This window comes from Myotis davidii, unplaced genomic scaffold (genome assembly GCF_000327345.1).
Source record: "Myotis davidii unplaced genomic scaffold, ASM32734v1 scaffold562, whole genome shotgun sequence".
NCBI lineage: Eukaryota > Metazoa > Chordata > Mammalia > Chiroptera > Vespertilionidae > Myotis > Myotis davidii.
The window spans coordinates 3113819-3131574 of record NW_006293953.1 but is presented as its reverse complement, the minus strand read 5'-3'; the positions used below and the strand labels follow the sequence as shown (position 1 = coordinate 3131574).

Below are 17756 nucleotides of genomic sequence, written 5' to 3'. Positions count from 1 at the left end.
CCCCCCCCCCCCCCGCCATGGCTAGAACAGTACTCTTTATAGTAGTCAACCTGCAACTGAGAGTTTAGATGTGGGCTGAAGGCTGGGTGGTGAAGCTAGGCGGGGTGAAGTGAACGTCAGAGGCGGCAGCCACGCACAGGGCTCCATGACATTTTGACAAGACGGATGAAGTAGCCATTTTGATGAAGCTGGAAGGGCCTTTGACTGAATGAGCGTAACAGAGGTGACACTGCGTGACTTCCAAAACCAGGTCATCACAGGCCCCGCAGCGGCTTCCATTGTGCACCCTTGGGTGCTAACGTTTTGACGCCAGCACCTGTAAGTGTTCTGGCTGACATCACCAGCCACCACCACCACCCACCAGTGGATGAGTGAGGAGGCCTCCAAATGGGTCCGCCTGACAGCAAGTCCCCCAGCTGTCCTTCCCAGTGAGGCCCAAGGCATCGCGGAGCAGAGGAAAGCTGTCTTGACCCCCAGAATCTGGGAGGAAATGAAAATTGTGGTTTATGACACTCAATTTTGAGGTTAAGATTTGTTCCTCAGGATTGGTAGCAGAAACATCAACTCAGTGAGGTTTTGGGGGCTTCTAGAGTGTTTTTACGTCAGCTACAACTGAAGTGGGACAGTCATGGAGTTCCGTGAGACGTCCCATTGCATGTCCTGCCGTGAAATCTGCTGCCACCTGTGCTCCCAGGACGCCCTCACTCACACTCCGACCCGGGAGCCCTGCAATCCTGAGGCGCATCCGTGGTTGATCAGTGAAACTTCAGTATCATCCACACCTGGTGGAGATGCTTAGCAGAGGCTCTTCTCCCCATTAAACTTAAAGCAGCCATTCATTTTTGTCACTGTTGCCTGAGAATGCAGTGATGGTGCCAGAACGAGCAGCACAAGCCCCATCAGGCCTCAGGCCTGTCTTAGTACCCGTCACTCCCACCGAAGTCCAGGCATCCTAGACTTCCTGTGAACATTTGGACCCTCGACCCCATGCTACTCTGCCCAAGTTCTAATTAACCCAACTCTGTCTTTTCCTCCTTCTCAATTCTTCCAAGTCCTTCCATTTTCTCACTTTGAAAGAATACCCTAGATGTCCTTTGACTTTTAAGAAATCATAGCCAATGGAAAATGAAATGAAGTATTTATAATCCAAAAATTTCCCCAAGAGTTAAAAAAAATTCTTCCAAAAATTGAATAGCAGAAAGAAAATTCAATGTGTTGAAGGGTGTGGGTGTGTTTCAGCAGCTGAGGTAGGTGTGTGAGGAGCCCCTCCCCCAGCAGAGGACCGGGAGGTAGATGGGGCTGGCCGAGGCGGTGGGGCAGACCCTGCAGGGCTTGGTGGGCAGTGGTGAGGGTCTGGATCTTGCTGTGGGTGCCATGAAAAAAACCATGGGAGGGCTTGAAACAGGGAAGGCAGGTGATTGAATGTGCAATTAAAAATCCCAACCCTCTGGCCGCTGAGTGGAGAATGGATAGTAGGGGCAGGAGGGAAAAAGGAGAGACCAGTGAGGAGGCTGGAGAGGTGGTACAGGGAGAGGTGATGGGAGCAGAAACAACTGGAGTTAGAAACAGAAGCAAATGGCGTATTCCTGAGCATTTACAGAAGGTGGTTCTAACGTAGTAGGGATAGCGCAGCCATGACCCTGCTCGCCTGGGAATCAAGTTCTGGGTCCTCTCCCCAGACACCGCCCTTTAAGGTGGGCCTTCCTCCCCACTCAGCTTCTCAGGCAGGCTGGACAGGAACCCCCACCTACTTCTCCCTGAGTGAGGGTGTGGGCGTTACCAAGGAGACCAGGAGAGACAGAGACCCTGACTCGGGGAGGAGAAGGGTGATTGAGTGTCAGGCCTCCAGAGGGAATGATGATGTGTTTCCTCCTCAGAAAGGTTTTCCCTGACCGCCCAATGGTGCCTCCCCTCCCCCCTCCATCCCTGTTTATCCCCTTGGTAGTCCTCAAGACAATCTCAAAATAACCCCTTTGTTTACTTATTTACTTATTATTTTCTTAAGCTTGTTGTTTAAAGTCTGTCTTGTGGACTAAAATCTAAGCATCATGAGGGCAGACATGATAGGCACTCATGGATGGATGGATAGATGAATGAACGACGCAGCCAGGAACCCAACATTGAACCAGACAGCCCAATGGTTTAGCTCTCTGATATTGAAAGGGGAAAAACATGGATGGGGGAAAGGAAATCTTTTTAAAAATCACTGGGAGGAAGCTCTGCAAAATAGGGGACCATCCTGGTACCTGCCTCATGGGGCTTTCATGGGGTTAAATGATATCAAGTGCCAAAGCCTCAGTGCCGGGCTCAGCATGGCAGTGAGCCCCCGACAAGCAGCTCTCAGAAGGACGGGGCAGAAGGCTGTCTTTTTTGTCCCTTTTACCTCTCCCCTGGGACCTGGGAGGCACCCACCCACCCTCTGGACCAGTTGTAGCTACAACTGCCAGGTGCCCCAGCACAGCCGTGAGGGAAAGCACCCGACCCCAAGAGAGGGTCCTTCATGGAGACGCACCCCAAGTGCAGGGGAAGTGGGAGCTTTTATTGAAAGGTTCACATGCGCAGCATGGAGTCCGACATGGCGTCCCAAAGGCCTCCGCCCTGGAGGGACCTTCAGCCCCTGCGAGGGGGGGTCTGACCGCGGACCAACTGTTGGCCGGGACGGGCAATGGCTGGGTCCTTTCTCCGGTGGAGGCAGTGGGGAGAGGGTCGGCAGGCCGGGGAGGGACCTGTTGTGGGGCTGAAGGGACTCGGGGCCGGGACTGTCCGGCCGAGCCTTTCCAGGGCTGGTTCTGCCTCCTCTGGGGCCGCAGCGTCTCTGCCTCCTGTCACTCAGGCGCTCAGCACCAGAAGGTCCTTCGAGGGCAGAACAGAGAACCCAGTTAGTGGGCAGACGGCTTCTGGCTGCAGCCTCGCAGGTAGTCACCTGCCTTTGGATCAGGCAAGTCACATTCGGGAAGCAGTAGCTCGACAGCGAGGACACTGGGGTGCAAGGGGCCTGAGGACCGCCCTGGCCATGTCCTTAGCTTGCAGGGGACCTCGGGCAAAACACTTCCCTCCCTGCTCCTCATCTCATTTTCCCCAAAATAAGAGGAGCAGATCTGAGCCTCTCTCCATACTCTTTCAAAATCCAGTTCTCGTCATTAAAAACAGCTACAGCAAAATAAATAATAAAAACAATAGATTTAACCCACAGAATGAAATAAATGCCCATAAGTCACACTGGTACAAATAATCGAATAAATAAATAAATGGTGGGGAAGGGACGGCTCTTCCTTACCACAGAATTCCAACTAAAGGAATTCTAGAAATTGAAAACCACCACTAGGCAGACAGCACGGTAGTAGCAGTTGCTGACAAGAACCGTTCATGAACGCCAAAACTGGTGGGAGAAGGTGTGATGGAAAATAGAATATTTGCATAGTCTCAAAGGATCTCCCCATGGGATAGTTAGTAGTAAACTGAAAAATAGTAACTTAGTGGAGAAACCTGACAGGAACCACCTTAATCACGTGATCAAAGTCAGCGTCTCTAGGAAGAAGCTGCCTGGTATGGATGAGGCCACAGCGTCACTTTGGGGGCATTCTTTCCAGAAATGCATAACTTCAGTCTAATCGTGAGAACACGTCAGTCAAATCCAAATTGAGTGACGTCTTCCAAAACAGGCCAGACCGGTCAGAAATGTCAAGGTCATACACAAAACACACGGAAAACTGAGGAACTGTCCCAGGTTGGAGGACACTAAGGAGGGGTGACAGCCAAATGCAAAGTGGGATCCTGAACCGGTGCTCTACCGGCCCCCTGGTCAAAGCCATGTTTCAAAATAAAACTCGAGGAAGATTGGAATAAAAATCAGGAAATGTTCTAAGTGGTCATTTCTGGGTTGCATATATATCTAGGAGGATAAACCTGCTTTTGTTTCATCTTTCCTGCATTTCCCAAATTTCAGATACTGAGCACATGTGGTTTTTAGTTTTTAGATGGAAACAAAGCTCCTACATTTGAATTTTAAAGCACTTGCCATGATTATCACTAGCAATTACGTCAGGAATATTTACCCAAAGGCTCATCTCCCCATTGGCTGGAGAGCTTTGTAAGGACCAGGGTTATAGGTTTTGTTTACTGCTGTATCCCCAGCCCCTTGCATGTTGTCTGGTATATAGCAGGTCCTCAGTAAGAGTTGTTCCAATGAACCACAGCACACTTCCACTTTGGGCAAACCCCTTACTGTTCTGAGCCTCAATATTCCCATCTGTAAGATGGGGGCAATGACATCTGTCAGGAGGACTAGGTGGGCTTGTGCATGTGAAAAGTTTCACTTAAGGCTTCTTAACAGCTTTGTGTCTGATTCCCTCAGCCCCATCCTTTGAAGGAAGAGGCTCCTACTGTCCTATCCTTCCCTTCCCTTCTCTCCCTCTTCCCAGTTCCTGGGCAAGAGGGGAAAGCCGTTAGCTTTATCTCCCCTTACCTCCAAGACGTCGATGTCTGCATTGCTGAAGTCGATGTTAAGGATTTTGGGGAGAGGGACACCAGAGCCCAGCACAGCTGTGGGGGGGAAAGTCAGCAATGGTCAGTGTGGCCAAGAGGTGTCAGCCTGTGGAAAGCCACCAGTATTTGCACGATACTATGGTTCTACAGCGACAACAGCACAGGACTCACATCTAAGCGCTGCCTCTTACTAGCTCTGTGATCTTGGACAGTCAGTCACTTACCTTCTCTGTGATTGGCTCCCTTATTTGGAAAATGGGCTAATGATTGTACCCCAATGATCAGTTTGTGGTGAGGATTACATGAAAAAACTTATATGTGTGTGTGTGCGTGCGCGCGCGCGTGTGTGTGTGTGTGTGCGTGCGTGTGTGTGTGTGTGTGTGTGTGTGTGTGTGTGTGTTTAAGTGTAATTTAGTGCCTGGTGCTAATCACTATTGCTCCATAAATATTCACTAATTTCATTGTGTAGCTTCTTTTTCTATTTGGAGTCCAGTCTGTCCCCAGGCCTTCATCCTTGCAGCGACTCCTACCCAGAACCCACATCTCACGCCGCTGCCTGCGGAGCTCTGAGCCTCCCTGAGACACTGTTTGGATGCCACCTCCTCTCTGAGCTTCCTCTGCCCCAGGCCAAGAGCTTGGCTCCTGCTGGAGCTCCTGCACGACTCCGTACAGAAGCCACGAAATATTAATTCCGTTTCCACGTCTCTGCCGGTGTGAGTCTCTGGCAGACAAGGACTGTGTCCCGGCATCACCCCACCCAGGGCCAGGCACAGGGAGGGAACAATGCCTGCTGGATGCAGGCGTGGAGGGACGCACGTGTGGCCCCACCAAGGACCACGTGGGCTGTGCTGTTTGCTTTTAGGTGGTCAGAGCCTAAGTAGACCTGCCGATTAATGTTCCAAAACAAGAGAAAGTGATATCGAATGAAGAGAGGAAACGAGGAAGGGAGGCAGGAGAGGTAGTGGGGGAAGCTGGGTTAGCTGAGGTTAAACACTCTCACTCCCGCAGGACTTCTCAGAGAGCGGAGGACATTGTGAATGTGCCTCAGAGGATTAGATTCCGTATTTTCCAGACTTGCTTGTCCATGGAACCCTTTTCTCAGAGTATCTTTTGGGACTAGTTTTCCATGGAACCCACTCTGGGAATCATGGATCTAATCCAGCCTCTCACTTTCGAGAATGGTGCATTGCATTCTAGGGAGAGCGAGGGACTTGCTGCCTCCCGGGGGCCCAGCCAGGATGAGCGTCTCCATCTCCTTCTCCCTGGTCCGCCCAGCCCAGCCCGGCCCAGCTCCCGCCTCATCCTCTCCTGCTGGGAACGTGCAAGGGCTTTGTGACCCGCACCTTCCTGTGATGCAGACTCAGCCTCCTCATATGACAGTTCCCAGAATAAGGGTGGAGAGCTCCCAAAGGAACCCCGGCTGGTACAGCTGATGCCAGCCCCTCCTCCCCTCTTCCCTGAAGCAGAAGTGGGGAGCGAGAGAGGCTGGGGCTGAGCAGCACAACGGCTTGGGCACCGGTTTCCCATCCTAAGGGGGTTACTGAGTTGAAGGAGCATCAGTGGCCCCAGCCTCCAGGGGCCCCACAGTGCAAGTAGCCCAGAGAGGCAGGACCATGTGCTGTCTATTCCATTCAGGAAGCTGGGCGAGAACACCTGCCAGCCCATCATGTGGCTGCTTAGGAGGCACACTGTGTGGTAGGAGGTTGTAGATTTCGGTAAGAGCACTTAAGCTTTATCTCTAAAGACTGAACACTTTATAATAACAGGGTATGCATGTAGTCCCTGTGTAGGTAAAAATAAATACATGATTCAAAACCAGTCAGGAACAAAATAGTATGAGTATACTTAACGGTACTGAACCATACACCTAAAATAGAAGGCAAATTTTATGTTATATGTATTTTACCACAATTAGCAATCCTATACAATAAAAGCATAATATGCTAAGTGTCCAACTGATTGGTGGACTGTTCTGTCAACTGCTTGACCAGTTGCTATGATTCACACTGACCATCAGGGGGCAGACGCTCTGACCGGTAGGTTAGCTTGCTGCTGGGGTCTGGCCAATTGGGACTGGGAGAGATGCCCCGATTGGCTATGATCAGCCCCGATTACCGGCCAGGCCAAGGGACCCCACCCATGCATGAATTCGTGCACCAGGCTTCTAGTAAGCATATAAAAATAAATCAGGAAATATCTTGGACTGTATTGGGGGAAAATAGATGAAAGAAGAGTTTAGGGGGAAATACACCCAAACGTTGAGATTAATTGCCCCAGGAGGTGAAATATTTTTTAAACTGGCCTGGACTTTCAGAATTTGATATAAATAATCAGAAAAAAAAAACAGTCCACCAAATAAGAAAAAATACAGCAGAAGCAGCAAATAAGGGAGTTGTTGGAACCTTGTGGCAATACCTGCATTCACAGGCTTAAATAAATAAGCTTAGAACGAAGCTCTCAGAATTGCTACTGAGGTAGACTGGCTGTGCATCAGACATGCCCAACAGACCAGTCGGCGCCTGGTCCCCAGGCCATGTGCCCGGGAGGCACAGGCACCCGCTCTCACCGTTCATGGCGGGCAAAAACGCCAGGTCGAAAATCTTCCCCACCAGCATCTCCATGAGGCCAACCTGCAGGGAAAGAACGTGAACTCAGCCCCGGCAACGGTGCACTGGGACCCCGAGGGCTCCTTCAGGCCCTGCCCTGCGGCCCCCAAGGGAGGTGCTGAGCTGCTCTGGGACCATCTGGGAGGCGGCAGTCAGACGGCCCCTGACTCCAGAACCGCTGAGCTGGGCAGCTCCGAGGGGCATCTGTAGGATGGGGAGGCCCAGGCCTCAGGCAGCGGAGCCCTGGTCCAGGGCTACCGGGGAGGCTGGGACTGGCAGAGGGCCAGCTCTTCCCCAAGAGGCGCAGAGCGTGGGCTCTACGGTGACTGTTCGAAAACCACGATAGTGTCACTGGAGGCCCTTGGGTTCCCGTCCCAGCGCAGCCTCCATGGGCCTCTGAGGAGGTTCACTCACCTCTCTGACCCTCAGTTTCCTCATCTGAAAAGAGGGCCAGCACACCCTGCTGCTTATCAGGGTGCTGTGAGGAGTGTGGGCAGGTCCTGTGAAATGCCTGGGCTTGGGCCTTTTCATATTTGGTCGCTCTTAGCTTCTCTGAGCCTTGGTCTCCACATCTGAAAGTGGAGAGGATAACCCTTCCCTCGTGGGCGGGCAGCCTCGTTCCTATAAGTAGAGCCCCGGCCTGGCATAGGGCCCTGAGGGTCCACAGGGACAAGAGCACGGGACCCGCATCCCAGCGCTGCCTCGTACTAGCTCTGTGACCATGGACAGTCAGTCGCTTACCTTCTCTGTGACTGGCTCCCTTATCTGGAAAATGGGCTAATGATTGTACCCCAGTGATCCGTTGGTGGTGGGGATTACATGAAAAAAGCTTATTTGTTTGTTTTAAGTGTCATTTGGTGCCTGGTGCCAATCAGTGTTGCTCCATAAATATTCACTGGCTTCATTGTCAGCTTCCTTTTTCTCTTTAGAGCCCAGAGATCCAGCGCTAGCCCCAGCTGCCGGAAACCAGGTGCGAGGCCTGCCACTCCTCTGAGCACCAGTCTCTCCATCTAGAAAATGAAGCTGGCCGTCCCAACTCCAGGGGTTAGAGCTGTTTGGGCTTTAAAAGGCTCAAAAAACGGCAACACCATGGGTACTCGACTATTTCTGCGCGTGTGGAAACCACCCAAGCTTGTCCCAGGAAACAGGTATCTGTTTCATTGTCTATTTATGAAAATAAAAAAGAGGGGCGTTTCTGAAGCTTTAACAAGGGTGGGGACCCAGGAATGAACAGAGTGGAAACAGGACCAAACCCTAGAAAACGGGGGTCTCGGATTAGAAATGCAGAATTCCAGAAAGCGGGGGGTGAAGGGTTAGAAATGAATCCAAACCTGTTTGTTTTACAGACGAGGAAACTGAGGCTCAGAGCGGGGTGGTATGGCCAAGGTCATAAGGGAGTCCGTGGCCAGGCAGAGCCCCCTGCTCCAGAAGAAAGGGGTCCCATGGGATGTGTCTGCCTCCCTCCCCACTCGCCAACTCTGGAGTGAAGGGATTTTGGCCACCAGCCTCCCTGGGGCAGTCAGAATGGGCAGCACCATAGGCAGAGCTGGAGCTGTGAATCTGTGCTCTGCCTCTCCCTGGCTCGTGGGCCTCGGTTTCCCCATCTGTGAAATAGACGCTTTGGAGTTCAGACCCGCCCCGAGTCCCCAGCCGGTCTCACGGGAAGGCCATTCCCAGAAGATCGCACGCCGGGGCCTGAGCTTGGTACTTACATCAAAATTGCCCACATTTGAGGTTCTGAGGTTCAGGCTGGTCCTGCAGACAAAGAAGACAGCCCATCAGAGGTAGTGGTGGCCTGAATCACGGGGGGCTGCATGGCACTGAACTATCAGAAGCCCCCCCCCCCCCCGCACACACACACACACATGAGCCCACAGGAGGGCCCCTCTTGGCCTGGGGGCAGTGAGTAAACACAGTGGTGGTCTTCAAGTATTGAGCGTGAACCCTGTACCAGACACAATGCCAAGGGGTTCTATGCCACATACACAGGCTCAGAGTGAGCAGCACCACCTGCGAGCTGTGTGTCTTTAACTTCTCTATGCCTCAGTTTCCTCCTCTGCAAAGTGGGTGGATGCAAGGCCTAAATTCCAGTAAAGCCCTTAGAACGGTGCCTGGCACATAGCAAGTGCCATGTATACATGCGCGATCATCACTATCTTGTTTGATCCTTTCAGCAACCCTGTGTGTGAGGGAGGGCGGGGGGCAGGGGGAGGGCTGAGGCTCCAGGGTAACTTGCAACGGCTACTCAGGAGGGAGAGCCCAGGACTCGCACCCTGAGCCTGTGCTCCTGGCAGCTGAGCTATTCTGAGCAGGGAGGCCCGAGGCCTGGGCGCAAGGTTTCTCTCTGCACTAGGAGGGCCTCAGTCTCTGCGCCTGAATCCCACCTGCAAACTGACAATTTCACCTGAGAGAGACTGGACCAGACCCGCCCCTGGGGCAGAATCATTGGAGCGTCCAGCAGGAGAGAAACAAATATTTTATTCCTTCCCGACTTCCCCTCCCATCTCCCCACAGCACCCTAGCTCTTGCCTGCCCCTCCAAGGTTGCCTGTGCTGCCCGCACTGCCGGACACCCCAGCTCTTCATGCAGCCCTTCTCGTCCAGGCCTCGGGTCGAACGTTACCTCCTCACAAACCCCTGGGCAGCTCTGATTGGCATCTGATTATGAGTAACCCCAACTGTGGGGCTTGATAAATATTTGTTGTGAGAAAGAAAACGTATGAACTGGTCACGTGCTGACATTTGTATATTTCACCTCATTTATCACAAAGTGGGAATAATCAGAATACTTACATAGGCTGAAGCCAAGAAGTAAGTGAATTGAGACACATTTAGGGCCCCGCTCAATGCTTGGCACATAGAAAACACCCAATAGAAAATAGCTGTTATGAGGATCATGGCGAGTCCTGTGAGGTGGGGACAGTTATCTCCATGTTCAGGTAAGAAGGCTGAGTACAGAGAGGCGGGGCAGGTGGCCTGGGTCACACGGCTGTCAGTGGTCACAGTGGGATTGGGAACCATGCTGCTTGGCTGCAAAGCCCGTGCTTGTAACAGGCCAGACAGACCACGGTTGGCTCACAGCTCTTCTCTGTGCTCACTGTGTGGCCCTGAGTAGATACATCCTCCTCTCTGAGCCCTAGTCTCCTCTTTAAAACAACAGCTCTGACTCCGCGGGACCGTTGGGAGGCAAAGCAAGAGAATGCAGGTCAGTGCCGGGTGCAGAGCCCGCACAGCAACATCACTAGCATCAAGATTAGGATTGATGTTGTTGTTCTTGGCAGTAGGTTCCTTCTACAAGCTTACGGCTTCACCCTCCCTGCCTGGCTCATGCCAGTGGCTTTGCCATCACAGCCCGTTTTTACCTTTGCAGCCTCCTGGGTTTAGCCAGCGCTGAAAGCCATGCTAGGAGACCTCTAAGCCCTCCCCAGCGTCCCTCCGTGAGCTGGCACCAGAGACGGCAGCACCAAGGAGGACTCTCTGATGGGCAGGAGCCCGAGGCCGCAAACCCCCTTACTTGTCCAGCTTGGCGTCGATCAGGAGCTTATTGTCCTCCACGGAAAACGAGGCCAACAGTTCTGTGTCCTGGAGGACAGGGAAGGAGAGTGAGACGTCACTGCTGTCGTCTACTGGCCACTGCCTGCTGAGGGCTCCCGGGTGCCAGGCCCTGGCTAGGTGTCCCACGAACACTGAGCATAAAAACAGGCTGTTCCCTGAGGTTTTGGTCAAACCTCCCTCTACAAGCTGACACCACCAGTAACCTCACCATATAATGGATTTCCGCTCACGGGAGGGAAGGGGATTAGGGATAATCAATTGCCCTCCTCAATTATTGTCCACTGGTAAGTCACAGCAAGGGCTGAGTGCACACCTCTCAGAAAGACAGCTGTCACAGGAAGCCAGCGATTGGCATGGGTGTTTACAAGCTTCTCCCAGCTGCCTCAGAGCGGGTGGGGTGGCCTGCAGCCTAGGAAACCTGCTTCAGATGAGCCATTGCAGATGGGATTGGGTATTATTGCTGTCAGTCAAAATTGCCCTGCCCCCACCCCCATGAGAGGGCATGAAAGGTCCAGAGGGCATGAAGCCTTGTTGTAAAAAAATCTGTCTGCTACCCTGTCTCCCAAACCCCCCACCCCCGACACAATAAAATAAAACAAGTTGGTCTTATGAAAAAAATGAGTCTCCTAACAAAATCAGCTGACATGATTAGTAATAACAATAATGATGATCACTGGGATGATGGAGAAGAGGCTCTGGGTATATATGGGAAGAGACCTACTGGGCATGCAGATCCGTCCATCCTTCATGAGGAAATGGCTTTTGAACTGAGCCTGGAGGGTAGGTACAATTTGGCCAGATGATAAAGAGGGCATGAGAGTGGTCCAGGCAGTGGGAAGGGCATGTGCAAAACCCTGGGGCAGGAAGAGTTTGGCATGAGAAGGGCAGGCAGGAGGCCGAGATTAAGGAGACGACAGGACTCCAGGAGGCTGGGGTGGGATGGAGCCAGGCCAGGCAGGGGTAATGGGCTGGCGAGGACTCAGGGACCGGGGCAGTGGGGAGTCATGCAGCGCTCCGAGCTGGATCAAACAAACATTTGGGCTGTCGATGGGGAAATCTCCACACACTAGGGACTAGTCCACAAGCGCTGTCAGGGGCAGCCAACTCCACTCACTGGGTGAGAATTAGCCTTTGAATCTCTCATCTGACTATGAGAGGCCTCTCCCCGACCCTGGGGCTTAGCACGCTCCCACCTCCCAGACTAGGAGTGGCTCATTTGGTCTTGAGCCCTGGGCAGAGAAACTGGGAAGACAGAGCAGATAAGACAGAACCCAAATGTCTGAGTCCAAAGTTTTAATCATGGGGGGGGGCACTCCATACAACACATTCCTTTGACAAATATTTACTAAGCACCTATTATGTACTGGACCCTATCTATGCTAAGCTCTGGGATCCAGCAGCGAAGAAGACAATTCGCATTTTTGTCCAGCAGTAAACTAACAAACAATTCATATAATGTCAGACTAAGGATACACACGAAGTAAAGCAGGGGAGAGAGAGAGTGAAAAGTGAGGGAGAGGGAGAGAGAGAGAGAGAATGGAAATGGTGAGAATATTTTGGACAGGTGGACCAACAAAGAGCTCTCTGAGGAGGGGAGATGTGTGCAGAGACCTAAAGGAAATGAGGGTGTGCGCCATAAGATATCTGGAGGAAGATGATTCCAGGCAGCGTGAACAGCATGTGCAAAGGCCCTGGGGTGGGACTGTGTTGGAGGGAAGATTGAGGAGCTGAAAGGTGAACAGGGCATGTTCTGGAAGGATGTTGTGGGCCATTGTGAGGGGATTGGTTTGTTTCAGGATTAATAGAAAGCCTTTTGTGAGAGGCGCAGCATGATTTTATGAAATAGTTGTCAAAATTGCATTTGTATCTATTCTCTCTTATGTACCAGGGACAAGAGAGCCAGAACCATCTGTGTAGCTCCCCCTTTCTCCAATAACTGATAGGGAGCATAGTACATAGAGGTACACAGTAAATATTGTTGAAGGCATGACCAAGGCCTACTCTGCCAGGCACTGTGGTATACAACCTGTGAGAATAATAACAACCAACACTTTGGGAGCCCGTAGGAAATATCAGCTGCTGCTCCGAGCATCTTAATAATGCCCTGCTGCCTTACCCACGTGGCAGAAGGAAAAGTCAAGAACAGAGAGAGGGAGTGACTTACTTGCCTGAGTTCACACAGCTAGAAGCGCTAAAGACGGACTTGGCTCACGTCACCTGGCCCCATAGCCAAGCCTGTAGTCACTGTGGTGGGAACTGTGAAGATCTGAAGGTGTCTGTGGACCCCTCGAGAGCACGTGTCCCCCCACCCCACCCCCCAGACACTCACCACATCGATGACGCAGATAGTGGTCTCGACGTCATTGGGTTGGGACACCATGATCTCCGAGGTGGCAAACACCTTGACCAGCGCTTTGTCCTGCTGCAGTGTCACTGAAGGCGGGTTGGGCACCTGGATCCTGATGGTGAGCGGGCGGGACTCGGGGTACTGCTGGAACACCTGCGGGGAGACCCGGGCCAGCTGAGCAGGACCCCGTGGAGTGGGAGGTCTCACACTGGCTGCTTCGGGCCCAACAACATCACTGGAGTCTGACAAACTGCTCGTAAAGGCTGCAGCCGGCTGCTGGACTTGAGCAAGGGCTGCCTTTGTGAGAACTGAGGTGATGATGCCAGCAAAGACTTAAGCTCAATGCCCAATGCCTGATAATGCTCAAACCTGGTACTGCCTGCGATGGAGCCACCGGAGCATTCACAATGCCACATCCATAGGGTACTTTTTCATCATGTTACAGATGAGAAAACTGAGGGGAACACCAAGCAAGTTGACCAAGGCCAGCAGGAAAGTGGGGACTCCAGCCCAGGTCTGTGTCTCTCAGAGCTTAGGCCCTTCCTCCCTTTAGATGCCCCAACTGGGATGAGAAAGGCCACAGTTTGAGGTGTCTCACAAGGAAGTCCGGGAGGTGGGGGGGCGGGGGCGGGGAGCAGAGCAACCCCACCCTTGTGCTGAGTGTCTTCCCTTCAGCTCCTGGGGGAGAGGGAGGCTGCAGATAAGGAGACGCTCCTGCCTTACATACCTTGGGAATCAGGGCTCCCAGCGTGGCCGTGGTGAGTGGAGGAAGTTCTTCAAACTGCAGGACAAGAAGAAGAGTTATGCGAGTCCCTGAGGCTATGGGGACAGACAGGAGTTGCTAACATAGTGATTAACTTCCTCACGCTCTCAGCAGCCAATGGAGGCATCTTCTCCCCCTTAAAGACCCCTTGGGAGGCCCTACCTGTCTAATGGCAGCCACCATGTAGACCACGGTAGCTGTTCCGTGGTTAAATGGACAAGACTGGCCACTTAAGCTTCCCACAGGCATGCCTTAGTCTAAGTCTAAGGCTTAGAGGGAAGGAGACAACTCTTTGTCCTCTAAACATGCAATTCTTTATTAAAACAAAGTGGGCATCAGTGAGCCACATGCATAACCAGTGTCGACTAAATGCGTGATTCTGCGATATCCCTGAACCACTCCACTGCACTGTTGTTTACTTAATATCTTCTTTTTTTCCTTTTTATTTATGTATTTATTTATTTTATTGATTTCAGAGAGGAAGGGAGAGGGAGAGAGAAATAGAAACATCAATGATGAGAGAGAATCAGCGATTGGCTGCCTGCTACACACCCCCTACTGGGAATCAAGCCTGCAATCCGGGCATGCACCCTGGACCAGAATAGAACCTGGGACCCTTCAGTCCGCAGGCCGACGCTCTATCCCAGTGATGGCGAACCTATGACACGCGTGTCAGAGGTGACACGCGAACTCATTTTTTTGGTTCATTTTTCTTTGTTAAATGGCATTTAAATATATAAAATAAATATCAAAAATATAAGTCTTTGTTTTACTATGGTTGCAAAGGTCAAAAAATTTCTATATGTGACACGGCACCAGAGTTAAGTTAGGGTTTTTCAAAATGCTGACACGCCGAGCTCAAAAGGTTCGCCATCACTGCTCTACCCACTGAACCAAACTGGCTAGGGCTTAATATCTTCTTTAATTCGACTAACTTTTTAACACCTCAAACACTTCAGAGTGGGAAGCCAGTATCCCTTGACACAGATGGCAACTGTAAAACCAAAGGCAAGAAAAACAGAACAATGCCCTACTCCCTGCGTGGGTATTGTTGTCTGTGGAGGGCTGTGGGTGTGTGTCCTGTTCCTCCCGAGTTAAAAAGAGGACACTTAGAGGTGCAAGAGAGGGTTAACTACATCCTGGCACAAAGGGCGGCTTTCCTCTTAACGGAATCAAAGAGTGACATGATTGGTACGGTGGTTTTTTAGAGAACATCTTGCTCTTATGAGATATGTGCTGCAGCTTGCGGCGTGAAATGTCACATCTCTAAAAACTCAAATTGTTCAACAACAGGTGATGGGTAGCTAGGTGGCAGACGGACGGATAGCTACACCACGAATATGACAAACTATTAACTATGGAATCTAGGTGAAGGATATTTGGGCACTAATTGTGCTGTTTTGCAACTTTGCTGAAGGCTTGGAATTTTTTCAGAAGGAAAGGTTTGGAGAGAAAATGAGTCCAGAGCATACCCAAGAGTGTTTTATTCTTATATATCTTTTAGTTACTTAGTGTGAGTGCTTACCAGGTGAAAGGATTCTAAACATTTACATGGAAGTACATGTAATGTATGCATACTATGCTTTTTATGAAGGGTTGGAATAAAATTAAATAACATGGAATAGTGGGAAACTTTCTCACCATATGGTTTGATGTTTAATGCCATGTCTGTGCATCACCTAAAATCCTCCTAGGCACCGTGCTTTGGTAAACACAGACATAGCTGATACACATCCATGAACTGGAGATGAGTCAAAGGGCAGACTGTCTATAGTTCTCACTTTACAGCAGTTTCCCCAAGGCCATGGGGACCACAGGGTCAATTGGGAGCTCTTTGCTGCCCAGCCTGCCCCACTCCCAAATGGGGCCACGACTCACCATGCCATTGGTGATGTCAATATTCAGTGCCCCATCCTTCTGCAGGAGAGTCAGCACTGAGCCCAGGAAGTTGGCAGAAATGGCCAGCTGGGAGTTGGTGTTGTCGCCCATGGGGGGCAATTCTGGCATCGTTGGCCTGGGAGCCTTGGCTGGACGCCCCAGTGGATAGTCGATGAGCTCTCCTCCAAGCTCCCCAACCACAGTCTGGAGAAACAGAAGGGGTCACAGGGAGGGGTGCAGGGAGGAAAGTTGAGGAAGGAGGCTGAAGGCTAGGTGAGGCCCTCACTCTGCCTCCAGGCAGCCTTCCTTGATTAAACCCACTGGGTCTGAGTGACTCTTTCATTTATGGCCTGAGATCTTCTTCAGTGTGTGATGGTAGAGGGTCCCTGCAGTTCCCACTTTATGATCATTTATCATTATACCCATAGTATATTGCCATTTATTTTAAATACATGTATGACAGAGATCCTCTCCCCACCTCAGTCCTGCCATATGAGTTAGCATGTTTATGCACCCGCACAATACACACTGGTGTATCTACTCTCTAAAGACTAGGCTCTTGTCCATGGCCTACAAGATACTGTGTAATCTTCCCCAGGGGGCTCTCCACCTCATCTCCAGCCACTCTACCCCTCAGCCCCGCCTCTACAGAGCAGCCACTGGGACCTTGTCAGTCCCTGCCACCACCTCAGCACCCCCACCATGGTGTCTCCCACACACTGTTCCCTCCCCTACATGCTCCTCTTCTATGTTCCATTCATCCGGCAGGTCTCAGCTCAGGTGTCACCTCCTTCAGGAAGCCCTCCATGATCTCCATGGGTATATCAGATCCCTGCTGTAGGCTCTAATAGCCTGGGACCTTCCTTCACAGTGCGCACGAGCTATACCTGTACATTTATTTGAGTGATTCTTGGATGGCCTGTCCCCTCCAATAGACTGCAAGCTCCATCAGAACAGAAATCGTGCCCTGTGCACCACTGCACCTCCAGCCCCAGCCCAAAGCCTGGCACACAGCAATGACCAACAAGGAGCTCCTGAATGGCTAGAGTTTATGCATATACCGGGTGTGCATCTATTCGTGCACACAGGGGTGCTGTGTACATGAGAGCAGGGGTGTGCACCTGCGCCCTGTATCTGACGGAGCACGTGGGGAAGCACCTATGTTCGTGCGGCCCACGGGAAGTTTGACTGTGTGTGCGCCCCGTGCACAGTTAGTGACCAGATTCAGTGGTGTGCTGAGGCACACCAGCTCACAATAGCCGAGTCCACGCCTCTCTTCCAAACTCTGTGCTCAGTGAGTCAGGCAGGCAGCTTGAAACTGGCCGTGGTGGGAGCATTTATACCACGGATAGCAGCAAACCTTACAAGTCAGGTTTTTTCTTCCTAATCATGAGAGCTGGCTGTTAATGCTGACCAGCACACTGCTGGCCAGGTCCATGTCTCCAGGAGACCCAGGCCCAAGCAGCAGCACTAGTACTTAGAAGCCAGATTGCTTGGGTTCAGATCCCAGGTTTACATCTATTAGCAGTGACCTTGGACAAGGGGTTTGACCTTTCTGTGCCTCGGTTTCCTCAGTAAGAGTGCCTACCTCAAATGGTTGCCAGAGGTCAGATTAGCAATGCACTTATTTCACAGGAAGCACTTAGGAAGTGCTGGCTGGGACTGCGTTTTTTAACACGGCTCCTAGAAGGGCCCGACCTAATCCTAAAAGGGTCTCGTTCAGACGTTGCTTCCCAGGCACTCAGCAGAAGCCTGGGGGACCCTCCTTCCCTCCCCTCCTGTAGGGAGAGGGCCACCTCCCTCGCCCCGAAGTCCAGGCACTCACGTTGAGGTCCACCTCCAGGAATTCGCCAGTCACAAGCGGGAGGCTGGAGAAGGTGTACTGGACGCTTCCCAATATCCCCAGAGGAATCACAGCTGCGGGCAAAGGTGGGGGTCACAGGGAGGTACCCTCACCCTCCCGGACGCCTTCCCTCCTTGTGTCCCAAGGCAGCAAGGCTCCAGCTCCAGGCTCCATGGAAAGAGCAAGAGTTCTGGATTCAAATCCCAATTCTGCCTCTTCTTTGCTGTGTCACCTCAGGCAAGACACTGCGCCTCTCTGAGCTACAGTTTCCTCCTCTGTA

At 51.8% G+C, this 17756-nt stretch overlaps 1 protein-coding gene across 1 annotated transcript in view; it reads right to left on the bottom strand.

Moving 5' to 3' along the window:
• Positions 1-2683: 2683 nt before the first annotated feature.
• Positions 2684-17756, bottom strand: part of BPIFB4 (BPI fold containing family B member 4) — a 22476-nt gene continuing 7403 nt past the window's right edge. The window contains exons 8-16 of the mRNA XM_006767881.2: positions 17459-17550; positions 15634-15837; positions 13720-13773; positions 12975-13145; positions 10605-10672; positions 8804-8846; positions 7052-7115; positions 4466-4542; positions 2684-2853 (exon numbers count right to left, since the gene is read on the bottom strand). Of these exons, the coding sequence (XP_006767944.1) occupies positions 2830-2853; positions 4466-4542; positions 7052-7115; positions 8804-8846; positions 10605-10672; positions 12975-13145; positions 13720-13773; positions 15634-15837; positions 17459-17550 (797 nt within the window). The 3' untranslated portion in view covers positions 2684-2829. The remainder of the gene's footprint in view (positions 2854-4465; positions 4543-7051; positions 7116-8803; positions 8847-10604; positions 10673-12974; positions 13146-13719; positions 13774-15633; positions 15838-17458; positions 17551-17756) is intronic.